General features: G+C 38.1%; 1 protein-coding gene across 1 annotated transcript in view; it reads right to left on the reverse strand.

The window, feature by feature from the left end:
• LOC132115465 (transmembrane protein 132C-like) overlaps window positions 1–25267 on the reverse strand; it is a 212975-nt gene that overhangs the window by 104245 nt on the left and 83463 nt on the right. Inside the window, exon 3 of the mRNA XM_059523958.1 lies at window positions 7169–7312. Within this exon, the coding sequence (XP_059379941.1) occupies window positions 7169–7312 (144 nt within the window). The remainder of the gene's footprint in view (window positions 1–7168; window positions 7313–25267) is intronic.

The following is a 25267-nucleotide window of genomic DNA, read 5'->3' on the forward strand; positions in this document are numbered from 1 at the left end:
AATATTATAAGTATTATAAATCTTTTATTTTATACAAATAAAATGATTGTAGTAAAACACATTTTTCCTGTGAAAATCAAAGCAGGCTATGTATATAAAAATGAAAATAAATTTCCACTCTTAATAAATCTTGGAAAGTTATTTCATAAAATGATTTAATTTTATACAAATTATTTGATGATCACTTTTAAATGCGGTGCGCATACACAATGAAAATTTAAATAAAGACACTTTAAGTATTCAGTATGTAAGAATGCAATACTGATCAGGGGCCAGTTTCATAAAAGGTTTATACTAGTCTTGTAAAGTTTATAATTATTTATTTATTTTTTATTTTTTTTAAGACTGGTCATATGTATTTAATTCTGTTACTGTTACATAGAGATTAATAATGTTTTGACCCATGCATTAAATATGATACATAAGGAATTATATGGCTAATGTGTGCTCAGCTACAGTGTGCATCTGGATAAAAATTGCCAGTTAATGCTCTTCTCCATCATTTGATTTTCATTTGATTGATTACTGTCGCAGTGATCAATAGAAACTCTCTTTTAAATGTGTTTGCGCTGAAAAGGCAGTGACTTGATTTAAATACCCACAGTGCAGCACTATACCGGTGCAAAGAGCATCTGGTTAAACTGCATTGTGGGTGGTTAATGAATAAGACACAGGTGGAGCAAATGTTTAGAAAATTAGCCGCTGGATATCTATAAAATGTGTTGGAATTAAACAGAGAATAAAAGAGTAGAAAGAAACATAAGAAACCGGCAGAGGGAATAGCTCAAGCAATAAGAGAAAGTGAAAACGGAGCCAGATGAAAGAGGGAAATAGATCATACACAGTAAGGGCAGTGGTGCTTCTTTTGTCTTTAAGAATGCCTGAGCCAGCTGGAGAGATTAGAGCTCTGGATGTCCCAAAAGACCTAGATTAAAGCTAACATGCTTTATTTAGTCCTAAACTCTTGGTCTTAGATCAATGCCAGACAAGATTAAGCAGAAATATGTCATCTGACATGACTGCTCTAGGGACTCCCTACTACAAAGGCAGCTGGGAAACTCAGTTACTGTTCAGTTCAATTTCAGAGTATCAAATTAAGAGATGGTTAATTTCTGTTTGTCTGTGTGATTTTTACTTTTAGATTGTATTATTGATTTATTTAATTTGTGGATTGATTAGAATTTGGCATGTAAACATGTTTAAGCACAATGTTTAGCAGCCACTTGAAACCTTGCAACTTTAAACATAAAAAACAGCCACTACAATATAATTTTGACATGAAATACTATACTACATGAACACTACATAGACTTTTCAAATTTGATAATCTTTCATTAAGAAAATCATTTACTCATCACCATGTTGTTCCAAACCTTTATGGTTTTCTTTTTCTTTTCTGAAGCACAAAATTAGATTTTGCAGAGAATATCTTGGCTGCTATTTTCCATAAAAGAGTCCACATGACTTGTACACTATAAGAGCAGCCAGCATACACAACATTTTTACGTGGTAAAAAGTAAGTAATAGAGGTGTGAAAGAACACGATGCCTAATAATAACATTTTTGAGTGGATAATTTGGATAATTAAGCATGATCTACAATGCATGGTGAAAACATTAAATTACTGGACAAAGCATTTTAATAAATAAGCTTTAATAAGCTGACCAATAAGAGACTGAATTTGTAGCTATAGTTAGGCTCAGCCATACACTTTAATAAAATCTCTAAAAAGCTTACAGAACGAACGGGAAATGACAAAGAACTGCTCTGAAATCTATTTATATAACACTGTTGTGTTTTAGCTCATAGACACAGATTCCCCGCTTCAGTTCAAGCAGCAAGAATTCAACATTACTACAGTTTTTCCCACAAATTGAATACTATAAAAATATAATATAATTTATTCCTATTATGGCAAAGATCAGCATCATTACTCCAGTCTTCAGTGTCACATGATCCTTCAGAATTCATTTGCTGCTCAATAATTATTTCTTATTATTATCAAATCACCAAATTATCAACTGTCCTGCTTACTATATTTGTGTAATCTCGGGGTGGAACAATAGATCTATGCATAGCGAACCATCACGGAATAGAAGCCTTACAACTAATACAGGCAATTCAACTCCAACCCAGAAGGGGGCGCCCGCAGTGGTGCAACGCTGTTTTATAACTGGCCCCCAGCAGAAGAACTGCGAATGGCATGAGTTTCGCACTTGAAAACAAAGCCCACTAGACAGTGACCATGTGCTGACTCTGAATGCATCTCTCAGAGACTGACAATGGAGTATACAAACCCGATTACAAAAAAAGATGGGACACTGTACAAATTGTGAAAAAAGTTTCCAATTTTAATATTTTATTCAGAATACAACATAGATGACATATCAAATGTTTAAACTGAGAAAATGAATCATTTTAAGGGAAAAATAAGTTGTTTTTAAATTTCATGGCATCAACACATCTCAAAAAAGTTGGGACAAGGCTCAAGTTTAGGAATAGGAATGTTGTCCCATTCTTGTCTAACACAGGCTTCTAGCTGCTAAACTGTCTTGTCACATCTTCCTCTTTATGATGCGTCAAATGTTTTATATGGGTGTAACTGGAGTGCAGGCTGGCCATTTCAGTACCCGGATCCTTCTTCTACGCAGCCATGATGTTGTAATTGATGCAGTATGTGGTCTGGCATTGTCATGTTGGAAAATGCAAGGTCTTCCCTGAAAGAAACGATGTCTGGATGGGAGCATATGTTGTGATTTCCATTACAGTATTATTCCTGTATGTGATGCAGTGCTGTCTATGGCCTGAAGATCACGGGCATCCAGTATGGTTTTCCGGCCTTGACCGTTACGCAGATAGATTGTTCCAGATTTTCTGAATCTTTGGATGATATTATGCACTGTAGATGATGATAACTCTTTTCAATTTTTCTCTGAGAAACTCCTTTCTGATATTGCTCCACTATTTTTTGCCGCAGCATTGGGGGAATTGGTGATCCTCTGCCCATCTTGACTTCTGAGAGACACTGCCACACTGAGAGGCTCTTTTTATACCCAATCATGTTGCCAATACACCTAATAAGTTGCAAATTTGTCCTCCAGGTGTTCCTTATATATACATTTAACTTTTCCAGCCTCTTATTGCTACTTTTCCCAACTTTTTGGAATGTGTAGCTCTCATGAAATCCAAAAATGAGCCAATATTTGGCATGACATTTCAAAATCTCTAATTTTCAACATTTGATATGTTATCTATATTCTATTGTGAATAAAATATACGTTTATGAGATTTGTAAATTATTCCATTCCTTTGTTGCTCACAATTTGTACAGTGTCCCAACTTTTTTGAAATCGGGTTTGTACTTTAAAGGCTTGTGCACTCGTTTGCAATATGGGGCTTTGTGCTCGTATATCCTACCTCTCTCATTCTACACAAATCCAAATATTCCATAATATTTCCTTATTTGCCATGTATGTGGATGCTAAACTTATTTATTATGTAAACTATAGGATTTGTAATTCAGTTGCATTCCAATGGTGACACAGAGGTGGGCGCAAAGATGTTTGGTTCACTATATTTTATTTTGATAAAGTATTATACTTTTGTAAAATAAAAATCAAAACAAATAGGATGTAGCTTTTTGCCATTTGAGTTTCCTTTCTGTGAAAAAATTAAGCGTGTCACAAAAATGAACTGAAACCCAGTGTATATAGGCTACATTACGTGTTGCACTTTTTTTTCTCCCCTTGTTTATCTGTAAACTAAATCAAATATATTTCAAGAACTTATTCCGTGTATGTATATATGTATTGAAGCTTATATATACTATGGGGCCATTGAATGCTTGAATCTGATTGGCTGACCAACGTTGTGTGGTGTGCAAGTATTTTCAGGGAAATGCACAGTGAAAGTAGTTCCTGCCAGCTCTCTTGACCACATTACAGTTCCATATCACTTTGCATAGTCAAGCTGTTATAACGGAAATTAGCATACAGTATCTACACAGCACACAGGAATTACTGCAATCACACATGCTCGCACACGCACACTACGGTCACGCAGTTTACACAAAAATGTGTAGTTAGCGCTGCCCTGAGGTTTTTATCAGTTAGCATATATAGTGTAGCAACTTAAAGGCTACACATGACATTTCTCACTAGTGAGGTAATAACAGTGCTGTTTAGAGACGCTGCTGCAGAAGAGTGTTGAAGGATGCACGGATAGCCTAATTAACACAAGCTCTTTCACTCGCTCTTTCTTTCTTTGTGTCTCTGTCTCTCTTTTTTTCTAATAACTTCATTAATAACTGCATTAGAACGCTATCAACCGCTCAAGCCTCCATTACCAGCTTTAAAATGATTTTTTGGAACTAGCCAAAGAGGTGTTGGATGAGATGCTGAAGAAATAATCCTACTCACAATAGTGATTTAAGTACAAATCCCTTTAAATATATCATCTGATCGATGTCTTGAGGTGTGGTAACCGTAGTATAAGCGGAATAATTGACTCCGGGCCATTGAATTATTAGAAAAATAATGCACACCTGATGTGTATGTATTCCTTACACACACACACACACACACATATATATATATATATATATATATATACATTTTCTGATACAGTGAATGTGCATACCGCTATGCAAAAGGCCTGTTTACTTTCATTTTCATTTCATTTCTGTGGTGCCACACTGAGCTTCATGATAACACTGAGCTTAATCTTTCAAGTTTACAGACTTCCACCCAACCGCATTTAATGTGGAAAATTACACCTGTCATTGCAGAGCCCAGTTCATTAATGCTATTTCCAGATCTGTGGAGAAATGCGATTAAGAGTATGATGACACACAAAGACTGCAAATCCACACTTAATTATGACCAGGGTGTTTTTTTCTTCTGCATCCATCAACACGCTTTCCTATTTTCCAGATTAATTTGAGCATGCAAATAAGACTCGAAAATGGACTAAATAACTTTTGGATGAAGCCCCCCACCCCCCCACCCCCAGGTCACTAATTCAGTATTCTAACAGGAAGAAAAATTCAGATGTGCTGTTAACCATTTCCTATCGGGTAAGATTAATATGTTCATTTAGGCTTGGCATAAGAGTTGAAAAGCTGTGTAAGTTCAGTTTAAACAGCAATTTTTCCTAACTCCTTTAGATTTGATTTGATGAGAGTTACAATGTCTTCTCCTATTCCTATTGGAGAAACTTGTTCGACAACAGTCATTATTTTTGCATTTCTGCTCTTTGGCTTTATGTATCTGCGGCATATATTTCTTTGACAACTTTTAACAACTTCAAAGTCTATTCCTAAGCACTCTTAAGTCCATCACATGGTATTCAAATCCTTCCTTTCATTTCTCTGTTGATGTCCAGTTATCCTAATCCCAAAATTACAATTTCATGAGTTGAAGAACATCTTTATTTAGACACATTAAACATGTACAGTGACCCCCAAAAGGAATTCTGACACTTCTGAAAACGTACCTTAACTTGATGCAAAACATCAAACATTCAAAACATCAAACCCTAAGGCATCTACAAACAAATGCAGAAAGAGATTCTTTCAGAAATAACTTAACTTTCCAGTCAAGGCACAAGGTCATTTGGGAAGACATGTGCAGTCAGTTAAAATAAAGGCCACTTGCTTTGATATTCTGTTCTCTAATGCAAAGATCATCCGTGTTTCTCCAAGACACTTTAATGTCCCAGGGGTTGATTTTTATTAAAAACAAAAAAAATTAAACTTTTTTATTATTATTATTATTATTATTGTAACAGTGAAACTTTATTGTTTTAACCTTATTCCAGAGCCAGACTTTGAATCTAGAAATATGAAAATTCACCATAAAAATATGAATTATTAACTATGATGATTGGGCAAACAATGAAATAATGCATTAACCATGTCAATATTTATAGTGTAAAAATTATTTGTATTAATATTTCAAAAACTGTCACTGCCCTTCAGCTTTCATCTAAGAAATATATTTTTCTCAAAAATGTTGTGTACATGTTTACCAATAAAACAACAATGTTAGTAAAGAGCTTGACATGAAACCTGTTAAATAAAACTAGAGTGTTAAAAGTGTTTCAAAGTCCACAGGACCAACAGTCTAATTGAAGAAACACACTCATACATTTACTCGCTTAAGTGGTCTAGTTATTTTTGAAAGATATAACATTACAAAGGTCCTGCTCTGTCTGCAGTGAAAGAATAAAAACATCTCTAATGAATGCCTCGTTTTGTCCAAATTTTGAGTGAGGACCTTATTAGATTACACAGACCATATGTACTGCACGTATTACCAAATTTTTATTTATTTTTTTCTCTCGCTTTGGTGTATATTTTCACAAGGTGTATATTTTCAAAAATCTTAGTACAAAAATCCAAACTGATCACACTTGTAACATCACTAGTCATTCTTGTTGTAAATCAACACAAACATTTTTTCAAAACATAAGATTATTGTAATATACATTGAGAAGATCTGATTTAACACAACAGTATGATCTTCTTTCGCTTTGGTTCTTTTAACAATCAGTTAATTTGAATGCAAGATACATGTTTTAAACCACCTTTGTTGCTGAAATAATTACAGAAATAATGATTGTCATGTTTAAAATACACTTGCACGACGATTGTTTTGTACACTGTAATGGATTATATGCTTTTCGTTAAAATATTTCAACTCAGATCAATATTTTGTGTGAAATTATTGACTTATGTGGCAAGTATTCATGTAATAAGCGGGGTTCTGATCACCTTTCATTTAGCATCTGTAAAAAAATACTACAAGCAAGAGTATAGCGCCGACTGCTGTTACCCGGATGAGCCTGTGTTATTAGCTTTTACCGGCTGTTGTCAAGGGATATCATATCAAGGAATTTCACCACTGACTAATCAGAATCAAGTATTCCACAGAGCCATGTAATAATCTGAGATAACAACTGGCTGGATGTACATTATCCCTTTTGTAATGTGCAGATAGTAAAGCCATCTGTCTACATCCATCTCTGATCTGTCTTCATCCATCTCTTAGCACCATTGTGCTAAGACCATGCAGAAAAATGCACTTGATGATCTTTTGTGATATTAGTAATTTACTAATTACTAATTAATCATTTGAAACTGAGGATGGGCTAGTTTATGGTAACTGACCTCTGTCCATAGCTAGACTCTTTACGGCGACAATGCAGAGTCACGATCCTGTGACCTTCTGTTCTGACATCTTGACTAACCATCCAGAGTGTTGGGTTACTGGGTCGAGCGCCAAGGAACGCCACTCCATCTTTTAACTTCACCCTGCAGTGTAGAGAAAGACAATAAAGAGACAAACATCAATGTACTACAATAAATACTTCTCAAAAGCACATATCATTCAGAAAATCAAGTATTTGGTTTATTTCTGGCCTTATCTTTTAATGTACAAACATAAGGGCCACTGCAAAAGAAAATATAAAAAAATAGCCCAATTAAGGTGTAGTTATTGCAGTGCAGCATTTTTATTAATACGTTAAATCAGATTAATAGAATTTCATACATTTTCAATTTCATGCAAATCCCATGAATTTAGGCATCACAACATTATAATGTAGAGTGTTAAATAATTTTGGTAAAACAATTCATGTGCAAATACGCACAAGTTTGAGGTTCAGTAATTTATATATATATATATAGTTTAGTGGCAACCTTTTTTTCAGGATTCTTTGATAAAAGGAAAGTTCCAATGAACAGCATTTATTTGAAATATAAATCTTTTATAACATTATAAATATTGTTTTGTGCCGTGCATGCTGCTGTGTTGCAACTCTTTTCCCAGTGAAAATAAAGTGGGAACTCATGGTTAACATCTACTGTGCACAATGGCCTTAAGAGTTTCAGCGACTAGTAGGATCCAATAATCCAATACTGTGCACCCAGAAAAAAAACATACAAAGGAATAATAGTCAAACTGAAAGAGCTACTGGGGAGAAAGGCGGGGAATTTAGGCCAATTCACCCAGACACACTAGCGTGTCATCGGTAATGAAAAAGCAGAGTGGATGTGAGCTTGAATAGATTCCATTTTCCCCGCGCTCTGAACCGCTCAAGGCCAGCAGAGGTAGAGAGCAGCAGAGGTACAGACCGACCACAAACCGGTAATAGGATGACAAATGTCCAGCAAACAGCCGATCAAAAGACTCGGTTGGGGGTGGGACTGCATTAGCATGTGACAAGGGGCCATAATTGACCCAGGGGAGATAACAGATGGAGAGGGACCCGAAATGAGAGTGGTCTAGCTTGGCCACACATCCCTCATTACTAGCCTCCTGTGATCCTTGCAGACCGGCCCTATACGATTCATAATTGGTTTCACCACTGGGCGTTTGTTCGAGCACACGGTGCTTCATTAAATTTGTTATAGCTGGTCTATGAACAGATGTGGTCAGATGGAGAATAATGAGCTGAGTGATGGCAGAGCAGTTCTGTGAACAGTATATATCAACAAATATGAGTGTCTGCTGTAGTTTGCTAATGTTTATCTTTACACTACAGTCTCAAAGGACTAGGGCAAAGGACAACTGTCCCTAAATCTGCAGTTGGTCTCTGACCAACATGCTTAAAGTATAAAGGGTGGCAGATTGTGGTGTCACAGTAGATCAACTCGTATTCTTGGCCGAAGCATCATACAGAACCCCTGTGGCTGAACCCAAGTCTGCAGCTGATGCTTTTTGCATACTCTACAACTCCTTTAATAACAGTCTGGAGCTCACATATTATCTCAGTACAAGAACATGCTAAAAGCATGCATATTGTAAAGGACTGTTTGAAACCTAATATTTATACAAACTGACTCAAAGTGCCTAACAAGAACCAACAGTTTTAAAGCTCAATGTGAAGAGAGAGAAAATCTGAAACTCACAAGATTTCAAACATTTCTGCACAAACTCACAAACCAGCAATGATTTGCCAGAACAAACCAATTTTTACTACCAGAAGTGAAAATATATCTGATCTACAATGTGTTGTTGTCATTGTAATTTTTTTAAGAAGTTGTAATAAAATTGTTAAATAGTGCATGTGCACCTTTATTTTTTTTATTTTAGTTAATTCACATACCTCTCATTTGAAACAAACACATCCAAATGATGTATCATTTGGTTGCTAAACTATTTTTTTTTTTTTTTAAACATTGCTTGTGGCCCAATGTCTGTGTACAACAACCTTGACATGCACAACCCTTCTGTACACTGTACTGTATGAACTGATATCTCTCTCTGTGTGTGTGTGTGTGTGTGTGTGTGTGTGTGTGTGTGTGTGTGTGTGTGTGTGCATTCTTGATATGAAATACATTGCATAGGTAGCAATGAAATACAAGTTGCAGCATGTCTCAGATGATACTTAAGTTTTAACTGGGTCAAAAGGCACTCTTAAGTTCAACTTATTGCATTAAACATTTATTTTATATTTTATATATTATATTTTATATACAATCCATTTTTATTTAATTGCAAATAACATGCATATTTTCAAAATGTCAGACAAAGTCTGCTTACAACTTGGCTGCATAACTCAAACGCCATGAGCAAAGATGGCATATTTCAAATCACATACTTCCAAAGGTCCTGCACCAGCTGAGCTTCTTCCACTGAGATTCATGTGAATATTTAAACTAAATAAATACATACATGAAATATAAGCATTTTTTTCATAATGTACTCAAAAACATATTTTTAATAAATCTCAAAATTCTATATCTAACTGAAGATAGCTGAGAAACTGAAGTTCACTGAAAAAGATGAACTTGCTATTAGATTTCACAAATAATTACAAAGAAATTGAAATGATCACATTGTAGAAATTCTGAAGTAAACTCTATTGTAAAACTTAAATATCTTGCCCAATAACTAAATTTACAGCATTGGTACTGCCAAAAGCTTGCTGAATATTTTCCCATTACTTCAAAAGCACCTACAGACTGATTTTTAGAGGGATTTAAGGAGTAAACCTTTGATGGCCCGCTTGTTCCCTATCAAAAGCCACTCTCGATGCTGCGCTCAATAGCACTAACGAGAACATTCTTTGTTCGACCGGTTGTGAAGCACGTGTGTCAAACACACCAAGAATTGGCTTTTCGGCAGGTGACGTCACTGATAACGTGCAACTGCAGGTTATAAATAGACGTGAAACGAAACATCCTCAGGTTTCTTTGTCTTCAGAAACCTTATTGTGTGTGTGTGTGTCACGCTGATGAAAGTATTAGTTTAAAAGGAAGTATGTTGAGATTAAAAAAAAAGAAAAGGAAAAAGAAAGTTCTAACTATTCTTGCTGATTCTATAAGAGATATGTGCCTCACTCTCCATGGCCGATTTCTGAAGATAAATCGCATGTTTATTGTGTTTATCGCATGTTTATTAAAAAAAGTGCTGCTTTCGCGTTTTAGAGTGGCAGTTGTAAGCACCGCGGTTCACTTCCTATCCGCGCTAGGCTCTTTGCTCTCACGAGGAACGAGCCGCTTCCTGCTCATTAAGATCGCGCTCCGATCTGGAAGATCTGACGGTTCTCGCGCCCACCTCCGAAGCGTGCCCAGGCACTTCCTCGGACTGGGCAGAGGCTGCTGTAGCTCTAGCCTCTGTTGAAATGGACATTGAGAGTGCTCTCTCCTAGCGCTCCTCTCGCGACTATAAGCACATGAGGAGTTACTAGGTGGTGACTCGTGCAGTGACCAGATTAAAGCCTTAAAATTATGATTTCATAGGTGAGAGAGACGCTATAAATAAATGATGATGATTATGATGATGAATAATAAAAAAAAATAATAATATATATATATATATATATATAGTACAGACCAAAAGTTTGGAAACATTACTATTTTTAATGTTTTTGAAAGAGGTTTCTTCTGCTCATCAAGCCTGCATTTATTTGATCAAAAATACAGAAAAAACATTAATATTGTGAAATGTTATTACAACTTAAAATAATAGTTTTCTATTTGAATATACTTAAAAAGAATTATTGATTCCTGTGATGCAAAGCTAAATTTTCAGCATCATTACTCCAGCCTTCAGTGTCACATGTAACATCCAGTCTATCACATGATCATTTAGAAATCATTCTAATATTATGATTTATTATGAGTGTTGGAAACAGTTCTGCTGTTTGATGAATAAAAGGTTAAAAAGAACTGCATTTATTCAAAAAAAAAAATTCTAATAATATATATTCTAATAATATATTTTCTTTACTATCACTTTTTATCAATTTAACACATCCTTGCTGAATAAAAGAATTGATTTTATTTAAAAAAAAAAATTACTGACCCCAAATTACTGACCAGTAGTGTATATTGTTATTACAAAATATTTATATTTTAAAACATAGCTTCTTTATTTATTTATTTTTTACTTTTTATTCATCAAAGTATCCTAAAAAAGTATCACATGTTCTGAAAAAATATTAAGCAGCAGAACTGTTTCCAACTTTGATAATGAATCATCATATTAGAATGATTTCTAAAGGATCATGTGATAATGATCCTAAAATTTCAGCTTTGCATCACAAAAATAAATGATAATTTAAAGCATAATAATTTTTAAAACAATTATTTTAAATTGTAATAATATATCACAATATTAAATTTATTTCTGTATTTTTGATCTAATAAATGCAGGTTTGATAAGCAGAAGAAACTTCTTTTAAAATCATTAAAAATAGTAATGTTTCCAAACTTTTGGACTGTACTGTGTATATATATATATATATATATATATATATATATATATATATATATATGAAAAAACAGCAATTGTTCCCTGCCAAGCCACATACTGTAGCAGCATCTACACTTGAATGGAACGCATTTCATGCTGTGGGTCAGACTAGTGCTGCCCTGCACACCATAGGTTCTGCAGGCATATCAGGCTGATCTAAAAAAAATCTGAGTGCCAGGTGGAGACTTTTTATATGTTTCTCACTCACTGTGCTCAAGTGTCGGGGCTGTCAAAAAATAAATAAATAAACAGTCCTGACCCGATCCAGCTTCTCTGGGGTAGGAGGTTCAAAGAGAGAGTGTGGCGAGTTGTGCGCCTCAAAAGACCGGGGAGCAGCTTGTAACACTTGGCAGCCGCAGATGGAGCTGGACTAAAGTACGGTCATCACGACCAAAGCAAGGGCCTTAAGCTGTGCCCAGGACAAAGGGTGTGTCCCCTCAGGGAGGGCCCTGGAAAATTCCATCAGAAGTGTAAGGCTCCTTCCTGGCACCCTTAGGGGATCACTGAACAACCTCTGCCACCACCGGTGTTTCGGGGGGCAGTGGTCTCCAGTGAAATGATACATGCTCTGTTGCTTCCTGCCACGTTTCAGGACACCAGACATCTTAACCCCCCCCCCCACACACACACACACAACAAACAAAGTGTCACAATAAGTGCCCCTTTTGGAGAACCTGGCAGCGTGGAAGCTACTGCCAAATATCTCCCCATGAGTCGAAAGAACTGTAGTGAAGGGCTACAGGATTCAGTTTGCACATCGTCTTCTGCGTTTCAACAGCGTGGTCTCCACCTCTGTGAAACCGGCACGTGCATATCTGTTGACACAGGAATCACAAATCTCTGCTGGTCAAAGGGGCCATAGAATGTGTTGCCCTGCCAGACAGAGAGTCAGGCTATTACAGTCGGTATTTCTTGATTCCCAAGAAAGACAGGGGGCTGCATCCAATCATAGATCTATGGACGTGTATTTTCATTTTGAAATATTGCCACAACTCAGGAGGTTCCTGAGGTTCGCCTTCGGGGGTGAAGCTTACCAGTATCAGGTTTTCCATTCGGCCTAGCTTTGTTATCCCGCACTTACATGAAATTCTTGGATGTAGCTCTGGCTCCTCTACGACTCCAGGGCATCCAGATTTAAAATGTATATAAACGACTGGCTGAATCTGACCCAGTCTCAAGGGCTTGCGCTTCGACATCAGCATGTCGTCCTAGCTCATCTCGAATCTCTGGGATTGAGACTCAACACCAAGAAAAGCGTTCTCTCTCCGGCTCAGAGGACAACATATTTGGGTGTGGTATGGGATTCGATCACAATGCAGGCACAGCTGTCTCCTGCATGCGTCGAATCCATTCTAAACAACCTAAAGAACATCAAGCTATGCCAGAAAGTCACTGTTCATCACTTTCAGAAGGTTTTAGGTCTCATGGCAGCTGCATCCACGGTGATACCTTTGGGCCTCCTGCACATGAGATCGTTTCAGTTGTGGCTCAGAGCCAGGGGATTTCATCCAAGGGCCAATCCCCAGTGGCAAATTAGGGTTACGCGCCAGGGGCTTCGTACCCTATCTATGTGGTTCAGACCCCGGTTTCTGACTTTGGGTCCCACTCTAGGTCCGTGTTGTCATCGCAAGATGCTAATGATAGACGCTTCCCTCATGGGCTGGGGAGCGGCCTTAGTTGGCTGTCCAGCCCAAGGGATCTGGAGAGGTCATCTTCTCGAATTGGCACATCAATTGCCTCGAAATGAAGACTGTATTTCTGGCCCTGAAATACTTCCTCCAGCAGTTGAGAGGCTACCATGTCCTATTGCGGGTGGACAACACATCTGTAGTCTCTTACATAAATCGCCAGGGCAGACTGCAGTCGCGCCGCTCGAACGAGTTAGCGCACCAGGTTCTGCTTTGGGCACAGGACAAGTTCCTGTCCCTCAGGGCGATTTACATTCCTGGGCATATGAATGTGGGAGCAGACTTGCTGTCCAGACAAGCTGTAAAACACGGGAAATGGAAACTCCACCCCTAAGTAGTCAAATCTGGGAAATGTTTTCCAGTAGCAGAAGTGGACCTCTGTGCTTCACAGGAGATGGCACAATGTCCCCTCTACATCTCTCTGACTCATCAAGCTCCCCTGGGTCTGGACGCTATGGCCCATGCGTGTCCCAGACTGCGTCTTTACGCCTTTCCTCCGATTGCTCTGCTCCCGGGAGTCCTGGCCAAGGTCCGTCGACAGGGGTCTCGCCTTTTACTGATAGCGCCCCATTGGCCGACCGGAGTTTGGTTCTCAGATCTAATATCCCTCCTCAATGGCTCGCCATGGGCGATTCCAGTCAGGAGAGATCTTCTCTTAGGCACTGGGGACAGTACTTCATCCCCGGCTAACAGTTTCACATTGGGTGAGGGATGCTCCTGCTCAAGTGTGTGATGTGGCAGGTTGGTCCTCTCCGCACACATTTGTCAGGTTCTATAGTTTGGATGTCCATCCTACTCATTTCCAAAGACTTCTGTCCTCCGCAATTTACAACACCGGAGCAGAAAAGACTTACTGTGTCCAGTATGTGCTCTTCAGATTTACTTCCACCCCACTAGCCAGTGGCGTAAGTCAGAGCAGCTTTTCATATGCCGTGTAGGCCGCAGTCAGGGGTGCGGCTGCCACTAGGCAAACAGTTTCACATTGGGTGAGGGTTGCTATTGCCCTAGCCTACGAGGCGGGTGGTCAAACTTCGCCTCTAGGATTTAGTGCCCATTCAACCAGTTGGGTTGCATCTTCAATGGCTTGAGCAAGAGGTGCGCCCTTACAGCAAGTGTGTGATGCGGCAGGTAGGTCCTTTCCGCACACATTTGTCAGATTCTATAGTTTGGATGTCGATGCTACTCCAGGCTCGCATGCCCTTGAGTCCACATCCCAGAGTCGTGTCTGAGACCTCTTCGATGTTTGTTTGTGCACACACACTACACAACCTTGGGGGTCCAGACACTTACAGTGCGGCGGCGTTGGTATTCTTGTTCCCATTAGCGCTATTGAGCGCAGCATTGAGAGTAGCCTTTGATAGGGAACGTCTCTGGTTACTTGACTGTAACCCTGTTCCCTGAAAAAGCGGGAACGAGATGCTGCGCCTCAATGCCGCACTGTCGATGTGTCCGGACGTCTCTTCAGACAAAGGGGTAACCTGAGGATGTTTCCGTTTCACGTCTACCTATAACCTGCAGGTGCACGTTATCAGTGACGTCACCTGCCAAGGTTATTAAAGCCAATTCTTGGCGTGTTTGACACACATGCTTCACAACCGGTCGAACAAAGAATGTTCTCGTTAGTGCTATTGAGCGCAGCATCTCGTTCCCGCTTTTTCAGGGAACAGGGTTACAGTCAAGTAACCCAAGACATTTTGTTACAGAAGACTGCATTTATGTCACATGCAAATAGTGCACAGCAGTGAAATACTGTCTCTGCAAGACTCCATAGCTTCTAAAATGTAAATTCAGCTGAAGCAGAAAATAAAGTTAGGAAAAAAGTTAAAGAAAAACAAAGAATAAAACAGGTAAAAAAACAAAAAAACAAAACTGGGGCACTGTGTCTATATATATAGTAAACATGCTGTGTAAATAAATCTAAATAAGTTCAGGTAAAACAAAGTAAATTATAAATATGCAAAGCGATAAGTTACTCAATATATAACAGCTACTGTTTGCAAAAAGTAGGAGGAAGGGATGTTAAAAGTCTGTCACAGATCTTAAATCTGTGTTCTGTTGTGCTTTCACTCACCCTGGCTGTTCTAGCTTTGATTAAGAACAGGACGGATCTGTGTCCTTTTCATACTGAAAGTGTAAATACCCTGAGAAAGGTTCAAGAGCCTAGAGGTCCCTGTTCTGACACACGCAGAGTGAAATGGTTATTCAAAGAGAGTGAATGGCTGCTGTTAGAGCACGCCGCTGAAACATCCGATTGCTGTGAGGTGTTTTTCTTTCTCAGTTTGAACAAAACTAAATGGAAAGCAACAGCACCCCTCATGAAGCTTTCTTTCACAGAATTATTAATGCTTCACCTATTTGTGCTCCTCTCGCTCTCTCTCTCTCTCTCTCTCATGGATTCCTCCATACATAACAATGAGATAAGTGAGATGGGAAGTTGCTCCCTAGGTAACAGTATGTGAAAATAAAAACACCAGCATAAAATTCAATAAGTCTCGTCTCTGAGTGCTCCTGGGAGCCCCTCTCTGGTGGTCCCCTGCCTGTAAGTTAGTGACTCACGCTGCACACATGCATGTTTGCCATGGATATGCCGAAATATAGTCATTTACAATTTAAACACAAACAATTTCTGATAAAGTAATAGATACCATGATAAAAAGAAACTTATAATTAGCAGTATTAGCAGTATCACACTCACAATCGAGTTGCTGGTCTCACTCACAGCAGTTTACACAACTCAAAAATTAATTCAACAGATAAATAAACAAGAAGTAATTATTGAGTAACTTACGTTTAAACACAACATTGCCTTTTATTTTGCCATATTTGGACTTCCAAATATAGATGAAACAGATAAAATCCTACAAAAGTTGCTCAATCAAACACAGAAATCACAAAACCACATCCAGTTAATTCCAGTGCATCCAAAGCATCAATGAAAGTCAGCATTTCAGCCCTGATAAATCTAGGAAGCCCAGCAATGGGGGTGGGGGTCCATGTTGTAATGTGTCTGGTCTCTCCCCGCTTTCTCCTGTCAGGCAAGACATAGAGCCACTCACTCAGCAGATGCTCTGTAACAGTGGTGACATCTATGAGAGCCAACAGAAGGGTAACAAGGGGTGACTGAGGACGTTAAATGGGGGGCGATTCTGCGTTGTAGTTGTCAGTGTTCTATCTATGGCAAAGTGCCTCTCTTGTTTTTCCATTTTGCTGAGGGCAGATGTTTTTGTGCGTGTGCATGTTCACCAGGGAATATAACTCCTTCGATTTTGCTGGTGTACTTCTGAGGTGAAGTTGTGCGTATGTGCACTCCTTCTGTCTGCTTTCGAGTTCCCAGGGCGTGACTCCACAGTCTGCTCTGTAAATCAGCATCTTGTTAAGTAAATCTGTTTCGCTGTACTTTTCTCTCTCTCTCGCTCACTAACTCATTCCACTCTACTGCACGACAGATTGTTTTCTAAACATACACATTTATCATTTACATCACTTGTTCATTTCAGCATATATATCTTTTCCCAATATGAAGTTCACTTCATAAAGTTGATGATTCCTTCATTTATTCTGTCTGTGTCATAAAAGTAGATCAGTCATAACACAGCATAATCCCTGATTTGCTACAAGAATGCAAATCTATGGGCATTTTAAGGGGTGCTCACATTTTCAGCGACCAAAGAGCTTCATAAAAACTGAAAGAAATGTTTTATGTGATGTCAAATCAGCATATGGCATTTCACCCTTTCAAAAAAATCAGGCATTGGTAAAACCTCTACTATAATATAGTCTGATTGATATAATAGTAATACATGTGTTACTGTAGATGCAGTGACTACCAGTAAGGGTGCAGATCAGTGGAGCTGATCGATGAAGGCAAGAAGGAAGGAAACCTAAGCAATTGTGAGCAATTTCACATGCAGGATATAATAAAAAAAAAAAAAGAGGAAAACGATTCATGCATCGATAACCGTTCATCTTGTTCATGCTATGATGTATTACTCACTGCTTCAATTTATACACAAATGCCTTCTCTGCAGAATTACAATTCTAAGCTGCATGAAAGCTGATTTCTAGCCAGAGTATACAACATCTTATTTCTGATCAGGTTTTTAAGATATGAATGTTACAGCATTTTTAGCAGTCAAACAACCAGCTGACCTCCGGCAATAAAGTCTGTCTCTGTGTACTCTCATTTGACATTTTTATGATTTAATTATTCAGAGCAGCTTTTAATGATGATCAGAGTCACTGTCCTAAACATCATAGCAAATCAACTTCTGAGTATAATTACCATAACTTCCACAAATTGTACCTGATTCAGATTTGCATTACATTTACATTCGGCATTTATGCATTTAGCAGATGCTTGTATTCAAAGAGACAGAGAATTTGTTTTTCATAAACATTTTCCATTTACCTCCATTTATATACTTACGTATATACCATTAAAATAATTTTTGGTCAGTATTATTTATTTATTTATTATTATGTTTTACATTTTCAGTTTCAAATAAATGTTGTTCTTTTTAACTTTCTATTCATCAAAAAAAAAAAAAAAATTCCTCAAAAAAATTCCTGAAAATTTTTTACCATGTTTTCCATAAAGAAAATACCAATATAATACCAACAACTAACTTTTCAATGACAGTGTCTCCAAAACCTAAACCTAACTCTAACAAAGACATTTTTCATATATATATATATATATATATATATATATATTAAGCTGATACTTAAGTTATATTCATTACTGGGAATGTTGGCTAACACAAAGTAGTTGATTTTTGTCTTTGGGGGAACATTCAGGCCCATTCTAAACCTCAACATCAACACACAAACACTATTATAATATTCTGCTTCATTCAATCACTGAGCAATATATCAATCCACCTATAAAGAATGAATAATTCAGCAGCAGCATCCTCGTTGAAAATATCCATTTCACCAAATATCTGTTGTATTGTGTTTAAAATTTATGCACAAGTGTCTGATTGGAGCTTGACTGTCCTGACCTGTTGTACTCCCAACAGATATACGGTGTGTGGACCAAGAAGAGCATTTCCCCTACAGTGGAAGAGATCTTTATGGTGGAGTGTATGGTTACAGCTCATTTTTGACTGAGAACACAATTAAAGGCTTTGATCAACTTTGATAAAGATATTCCAACTAAAATGTTTAGGTTCAAATAACTTCTCAATAAAGCAAGTTGATACTTAATATTTAAAACAAGAAGACAAATCAAGCATTTAAGTTAATCAAATCCTTTTATTTATTTTTAACAGTGTCTTTCTGTCTTCTGTTGAACACACAATATTTGATTTTAGATTTCAATCTTTTTTTTCAGTGTTGTTTTGATTCCCATGAAACATTCTTTAAATATTATATTTACAGTATAATTGCATTGCATTTCAAAAATCTATAACCTAGCATACTGTTGTATAATGATTTGCTAGCCTATTTACAGTATTGAGAACAAACTTCAGGGTCTGAAACTTCAGTGTGTGAACTTACTAGTACTTCAGACGTTTGGCTTATAACAAGTAAGGAATATGCAGCTGCATGGATGGGTTTGCCAATTAAATCCCTTTCTCTGTGTATACAGTGAATGTTTGAAAGATTGTGAGATCGTCATACAGTGAGCATTCAGAATTCATCTAAATTCATTTCATCTGCTCTCATAGTCTAGAGAAGGGTTCAGTGATTTTTACTGAAAATGGGAACAGGTAATTGCATTTGACCTATACAGGCAGTAAAAAGGGGAATTTCTGAAATTAAGCTTAATCTTAGAAATCAGAAAGTGTCATAATATAACACAGTGAGTACATTCTGCATATATTTGTAGCCACATTTATGTTTCTGAGTTTGACGCATTACTAAACAGAATATTTATATTAAGAAAGGCAAGGCAAGTTTATTTATATAGCACATTTCATACACAATGGTAATTAAAAGTGCTTAACATAAAAGAAAAGAAATTAATGATAATAAAATAGTCACAACAATAAAACAAGGAATTTAAAAACTTTGAAAATGATTAAAACATTTATTTAAGAGGTTTAAAGAGTTTAAAACAGTTAAGAATAGAAAATTATTATACATAAAATATAGCGCAATCGGTTCAGCCATTGCACAGTGCTCATTCAGTAAATGCACAGCTAAACAGATGAATTTTGAGTCAGTATTTAGCACATCTGATCTCTTCTGGAAGCTGATTCCAACTGCGGGCGGCATAATAACTAAAAGCAGACTCCCTTTGTTTTGTGTGAACCCTTGGTATTTCTAAATGACTCGATCCTAACAGAGTGGTCTGTTAGGTGTATATTCATTGAACATATCTGCTATTTATTTTGGTCCTAGGCCATTGCGTGATTTATGAACGAGTAAAAGTACTTTAAACTTTTAAAGATTTTCAATTTCTTTGCTAGTTTTTGCACCTGTGCATAAATAGGCCTTATCATGTCTACCACAACATCCCTGTAAAAGCACAAGTACGTCTCTAATAACCTGTGACGACAAGTATGATACACACAATAAAAAGCACTGATGTCTTTCTCTGTCATGTGCTTTCATGCTCTTACATATTTTCTTTGTCACACTTGCTTTGAAAGCAAGATGGCACCATTGTGTGTGGCTTGCCATCTGTCACTCTCATTGCTGTGTGTGTTTTTGCTGTTTGTTTTATTTTTTGCCTGGGATGTCGACTCTCTATTGGTGTACGATCGCCAAACATTGCTGGATCTGCGATTTTCTGCTGAAAATATTGTTAAATTGGATGATGGTGGACGTGAAACTTTGCCCCCCCCCCCTCCTGGCGAGGCTCACCTTTGGTGCGCCCCGGCTCCACCTTCTCGAAGTAAGCGCCGACGAAAGCGCACCCGCCGCCGGGGAAAACGCAGCGACCGGCTGGTGAGGTTGAAGGCCCGTCTTGCATGTTGTTCTACGCCTTTTTAGACTGAGTTTGGAGTCGTGCCTAGCCTCGTTATACCTCGACGCTCGCTGGACCCTGTCGACGCCTGGCTGGTACCTGTCGTCGGCCCGGAAGAGGTGTTCCAGCCCCGCGGCCCCTGCTCTCCTCGTCTCCGCGTGAATCACAGCAACTTGCGGTCTCTGTGTCAGGTTTCACGAACATCCAGTGCCACGGACCCGCCGGTTCCTGCCAGGTTTGGGCTGGTAAATGCTAGATCTCTAGCAAATAAGACTTTTGTATTAAAGGATTTTTTCACGTCACGAGGATTGGATTGGCTGTGTGTATCCCCACTCGTTATATATCGCGGGCAGGGAGGAACACACAACCTGAAACGCGATCCGGATTCGCCCTTTAAATGCTGCGCGGCACGTGCTTTTAGAGCTTCCTGGACGCTTACGTCACCCCGCCTGTGACGTCACGCTCTTCCACTGGACTGATTACACACGATATTCAGAGTCACTCACACTAAGCGCGTTCCCCAAAGCGTTTTTGACGCAGCTCGGGTTCCTGAAGAGGAACCCAGAACCAAGGAATGCAATCGAGAACAGATTTCATCACTCCACTAAATGTGCATGAAACCTTAAAATAAAACATTACTGAACACAAACTGTTTAGATATTGTGACGAGTGGGGCGGGGCCGAGAGAGGTGGGAAGTGATTGGAAAATGAGCAACACCTGTTCCACTCACCGGTCTCGAGTCCCACAGAGGAGATCGGAAGGATAAAAGAGGAACGACGACAGTGAAGGATCAGAGAGGACCAGGCCTGGGGCCCGTTCTTCGTACGTCGCTAACTCAGTTAGCTGGATTTGATTGTTGATGATTTGGCATGATCTTGGATCGTTTGGTTCTTCGAAGCTCATCCCGGAGCTGCTGTCATAGCAACAGGTCAGTAAACTTAAACCTGCTCGGTAGCAGGCTTATTTCATGTAAACAGGATTAGATCGCTTCTTTTCAACCAGAACTGATACTCAAAATATGTCTGCTACCACCGCTACTTTATTACAAGAGTATCGTACTGATCCAGGGACAATAATTTAAAATAATAATCATTACAAAAATTATTTAAAAATAATCTAAAAATGCTGTGTAGTCCATAACAGCCTACTATAGACACAGCCAGTTTTACTCACTGAAATATCTATTTGTCATAAAATTATTACTTCATAATTGTATTAGAGTCTTACACACATGCTATACAGATAATAGAGTCGTGCATTATTTTGAGTGATGACTGCTATTATAAGAGTGGCTTGATGGAGATGCAGATAACATGATATTGACCCTTAAGAAACCTTCATTAATGCTGTCACGTAACAAATCTGTCCAAATATAAAATGAAATGAATAGATAATTTCTACATTGAAATAAAAATGTAAAGACTGTACAACTATTATAAATTGCGAATATAAATAATTGGGAATCATGAGAAAAATTCTAATAAAATAAAAACATGCATCTATTATCTGTTTCATGTATCTATTATAACATTTATGCAGTTTTGTTTGCTTGGCTGTTTCCTTATAAAAGTCCAGAAATTTTATTTGAAAGTTGTTTGAAAGTTTTTCGTCGGGTGTCATTTGAAATTATATGACGTCATTACATTGCCGTCTTGCCACCAGCCAATCGCTGCACTGCTGATCATGGTTTCGAGTATCGATACATATCCCCTTTTAAGCCAACACATGAACGCGCAATTATCTCCGATAACTCAATCCAGCGATACTAATCATACACAACAGGTGTGTTCGAAGAACCCAATTAGCCAGATCATGATTAGCACGATAATATCATCTTGGATGTGTCATTTGATCTCGGATGTAATAAGTGACGTACGAAGAACGGGCCCCTGGGCTTTAGTTTGTGTTTTGGTTTTGTTTGTGCACGGCAGTTGTCCACGATGGGCTGTCACGCTGTTTTGTGTTATTAAAGTTTCATTTTGAATGTCCGCCAGTTCCCGCCTCCTTCTTCCCGAGACTATGAAGTTTGTATATTGTTACAGATTCATTAGATTTTTCTGGCCATTTAAAAACAGCACTGCATGTACAGATAACTTCATGTGGGTCAAAAGTCTTTTCACAGTTTGAATCCCAGGGCAGTTTGGCAAATTATTGTCTCCGGTGGATAATTAGAGTTTTAACCAGCTAGCCTGACCTAGATCTATCTGTACATTATAAAATAAGTGTCATCCTGGCATGTAAAATTTTTTGGTAATACAAGAATTTCTTAAGAGAAGACTTTACGCAATTATCCACTTATGAGACTTTAATAGGTTGATCTCTTACCTAAGCCATTTTTCAGAAGAGGAGACCTACTTTTGCATGAAACTTAGCGGGGGGTCATTTCAAGAAGGATATTGTAATGTTCTCTTCTCCACAGAAGAAAATCCATTGTGAAAGTAAACATTCATACAGTACTTATATACATCAATATATTTATAAAAAGGATAAAAATTACACAGGTACTCCACTCTGTAGAGTCAAATTGCACTAAAAGCATAACTTGACATTTGGATATCCACTAGATAAAGTGAAAAAGTCCCTACCTGATGAATACAATTTGTCTTTACTGTGTTGACTTATTTCCTCCTGTACACACACACACACACACACATATATACATACACACACACACAAACACTATTAAAACACACCAGGGACAGAGGGCAGTGATACGGAGGAGCATTCATTTTTTTTAAGAAAAACCCAACCTGAGACAGACCCTATGAAATTATACCTAAGTACAACCCAACCCGATTGCATTTATTTTCGAACCCAACTGGATTAACTGGATTTAAATAAACGGCATTGACATGTGCACACCCTGCAGCCCCGCAGTCAATAAAGAAAAATACTTCTCCAATACTTTGACTTATTTAACATGTATTTAATTTATTATTACTTTATATCATTGCCTCTCTGAATGCATACAAGTTATTTCTGAGTTTTGCTTTTAATTGTGACAAGTGGATTGGAAAAATAAACGTGATAGCTCGATGAAAATGAAATCGATAGCCCAATAAATCATGGATGCACTAGTGTTGTCTGCTCTGCAATGCTATGTACCTAATCACCGGCGAAGGGGTTCTGCACACACACACAAAAAGCCCTGCCCTGCATGAACAGGCACCATAATGAAGTGGCTTTTCCTGATGGATCTCATATCTATAAGATGGATTTCTGTGTGCGAGGTTACAAACGTATGATCCTTTTTCTATGAGCATTCCTCAAAAATGCACCAACACACAAGTACGTTAAAGGGATTGGGTCTTATCGGGTCCATTTGGAAAAAGCTAATTTATTTAAAATTACCCAAAACAACTAATACCAAACACAATCCTTTGTCCAAGGCACTCAAAGTTTTGGATTTCTACTTGCTCAGGTCTCAGGTCAGACCTCGGGTTTTTGGAACAAAGTGGACCCATGAAGACCTCTAGTTGGGGGTTTGGTGCCATGCTCAAGGGTCTCATATCTGTCATGGTATTGAAGGAGGAAGAGAGCACCATCTATTCACTCCCCCCACCTTCAATCCCAGCAGGTACCGAGACTCAAACCTGTGACCTTGGGTTACAAGTCCGACTCTCTAACCATTAAGCCATGACTGTTAAAACTTCAAACCGTCACTTCTCACCAAAATACTTAAATGCCTAGTCCTAGAAATAATGCTTCCTCTAGTGGAAAGGTCCATCTCTTTTTGTCCTATCACATCAAAATCATATTTGTTTGACATATTTGTTTAGAACTATTTTGGATAATTTTCACTCATAAACTGTGCTTGATCTTTGCATATTTTTCTCCCAATTCAGACAAGACACATTTTTTTTCCACATGAGAAAGCAATATCATAGATAGAGATAGCTGGATGCAATGCTTTGAAGTAAAAAAAATATAATAATTTTCATTTTAATACAAACTTGCAACATTTTGCTCCACAAGATGTTAACTACAGTTGTGTGGATAACTTGCATGATGTTGTCCACGATGGGCTTTTTATCTGCTGACTCATCATGGCACCCATTCACTGCAGAGGATCCATTGGTGAGCAATCTATTTTGATGAGGAAACCAAATCATGTACATCAGGGGTGTCAAACTCAATTCCTGGAGGGTCGGAGCCAAGCACAGTTTTGTTCCAGCCCTGCTCCAATACACATTCCATGTAGTTTTCAAATAAACCTGAAGGACTTGATTAGTTGGATCAGGTGTATTTAATTACGATTGAATCTAAACTCTACAGGGCTCTGGCCCTCCAGGAACTGAATTTGACACTCCTGATCTACATTTTGGATGGCCTGAGGGTGAGGAAATGTTCATTTAGGGTAAATTTATTCCTTTGAAAAACAGCCCTTTACTACCATAAACAAGAACAAACCAGGATTAAAACAACCTCATACAAAACATAAAGGAGTCTTGTCTTGAGAATGGTGAAGTTGTGCCCTTCTTGTGTTTGTAAGTAGAAAGTGGACTTAATACCATGAGAGCTTGTGACTGCAGAAGGGGCCACAAAATCCCTCCATAACCAGCAGCCAACTCTAACCAGTACAACCTCTCACTCCATGTTTCTTTCAGGTTCTAAAACAATCGTTGTTGATAAGCTCAGGACCTCACTGAAAGGAAGGTGAACTCAATATGTGCTCTTGGTCTCTGTAGGTGTATGTGTGTCCAGTGTACTCCAAATCACACTGCACAGAATGTCACATACTGTAAAACTACTTTCCTGTGAGAAAGCCCATGGACACATTCAATATAACAATGTTAAGCACATTAAAAATTAATTCTTCAAGCATCACACTGTGGCTCACACAGAAATTGAATGTAGCTTAAAATGGGTCACATCATAGGAAATCAAAATTTCCTTGAGG

Source organism: Carassius carassius, chromosome 34, assembly GCF_963082965.1.
Source record: "Carassius carassius chromosome 34, fCarCar2.1, whole genome shotgun sequence".
NCBI lineage: Eukaryota > Metazoa > Chordata > Actinopteri > Cypriniformes > Cyprinidae > Carassius > Carassius carassius.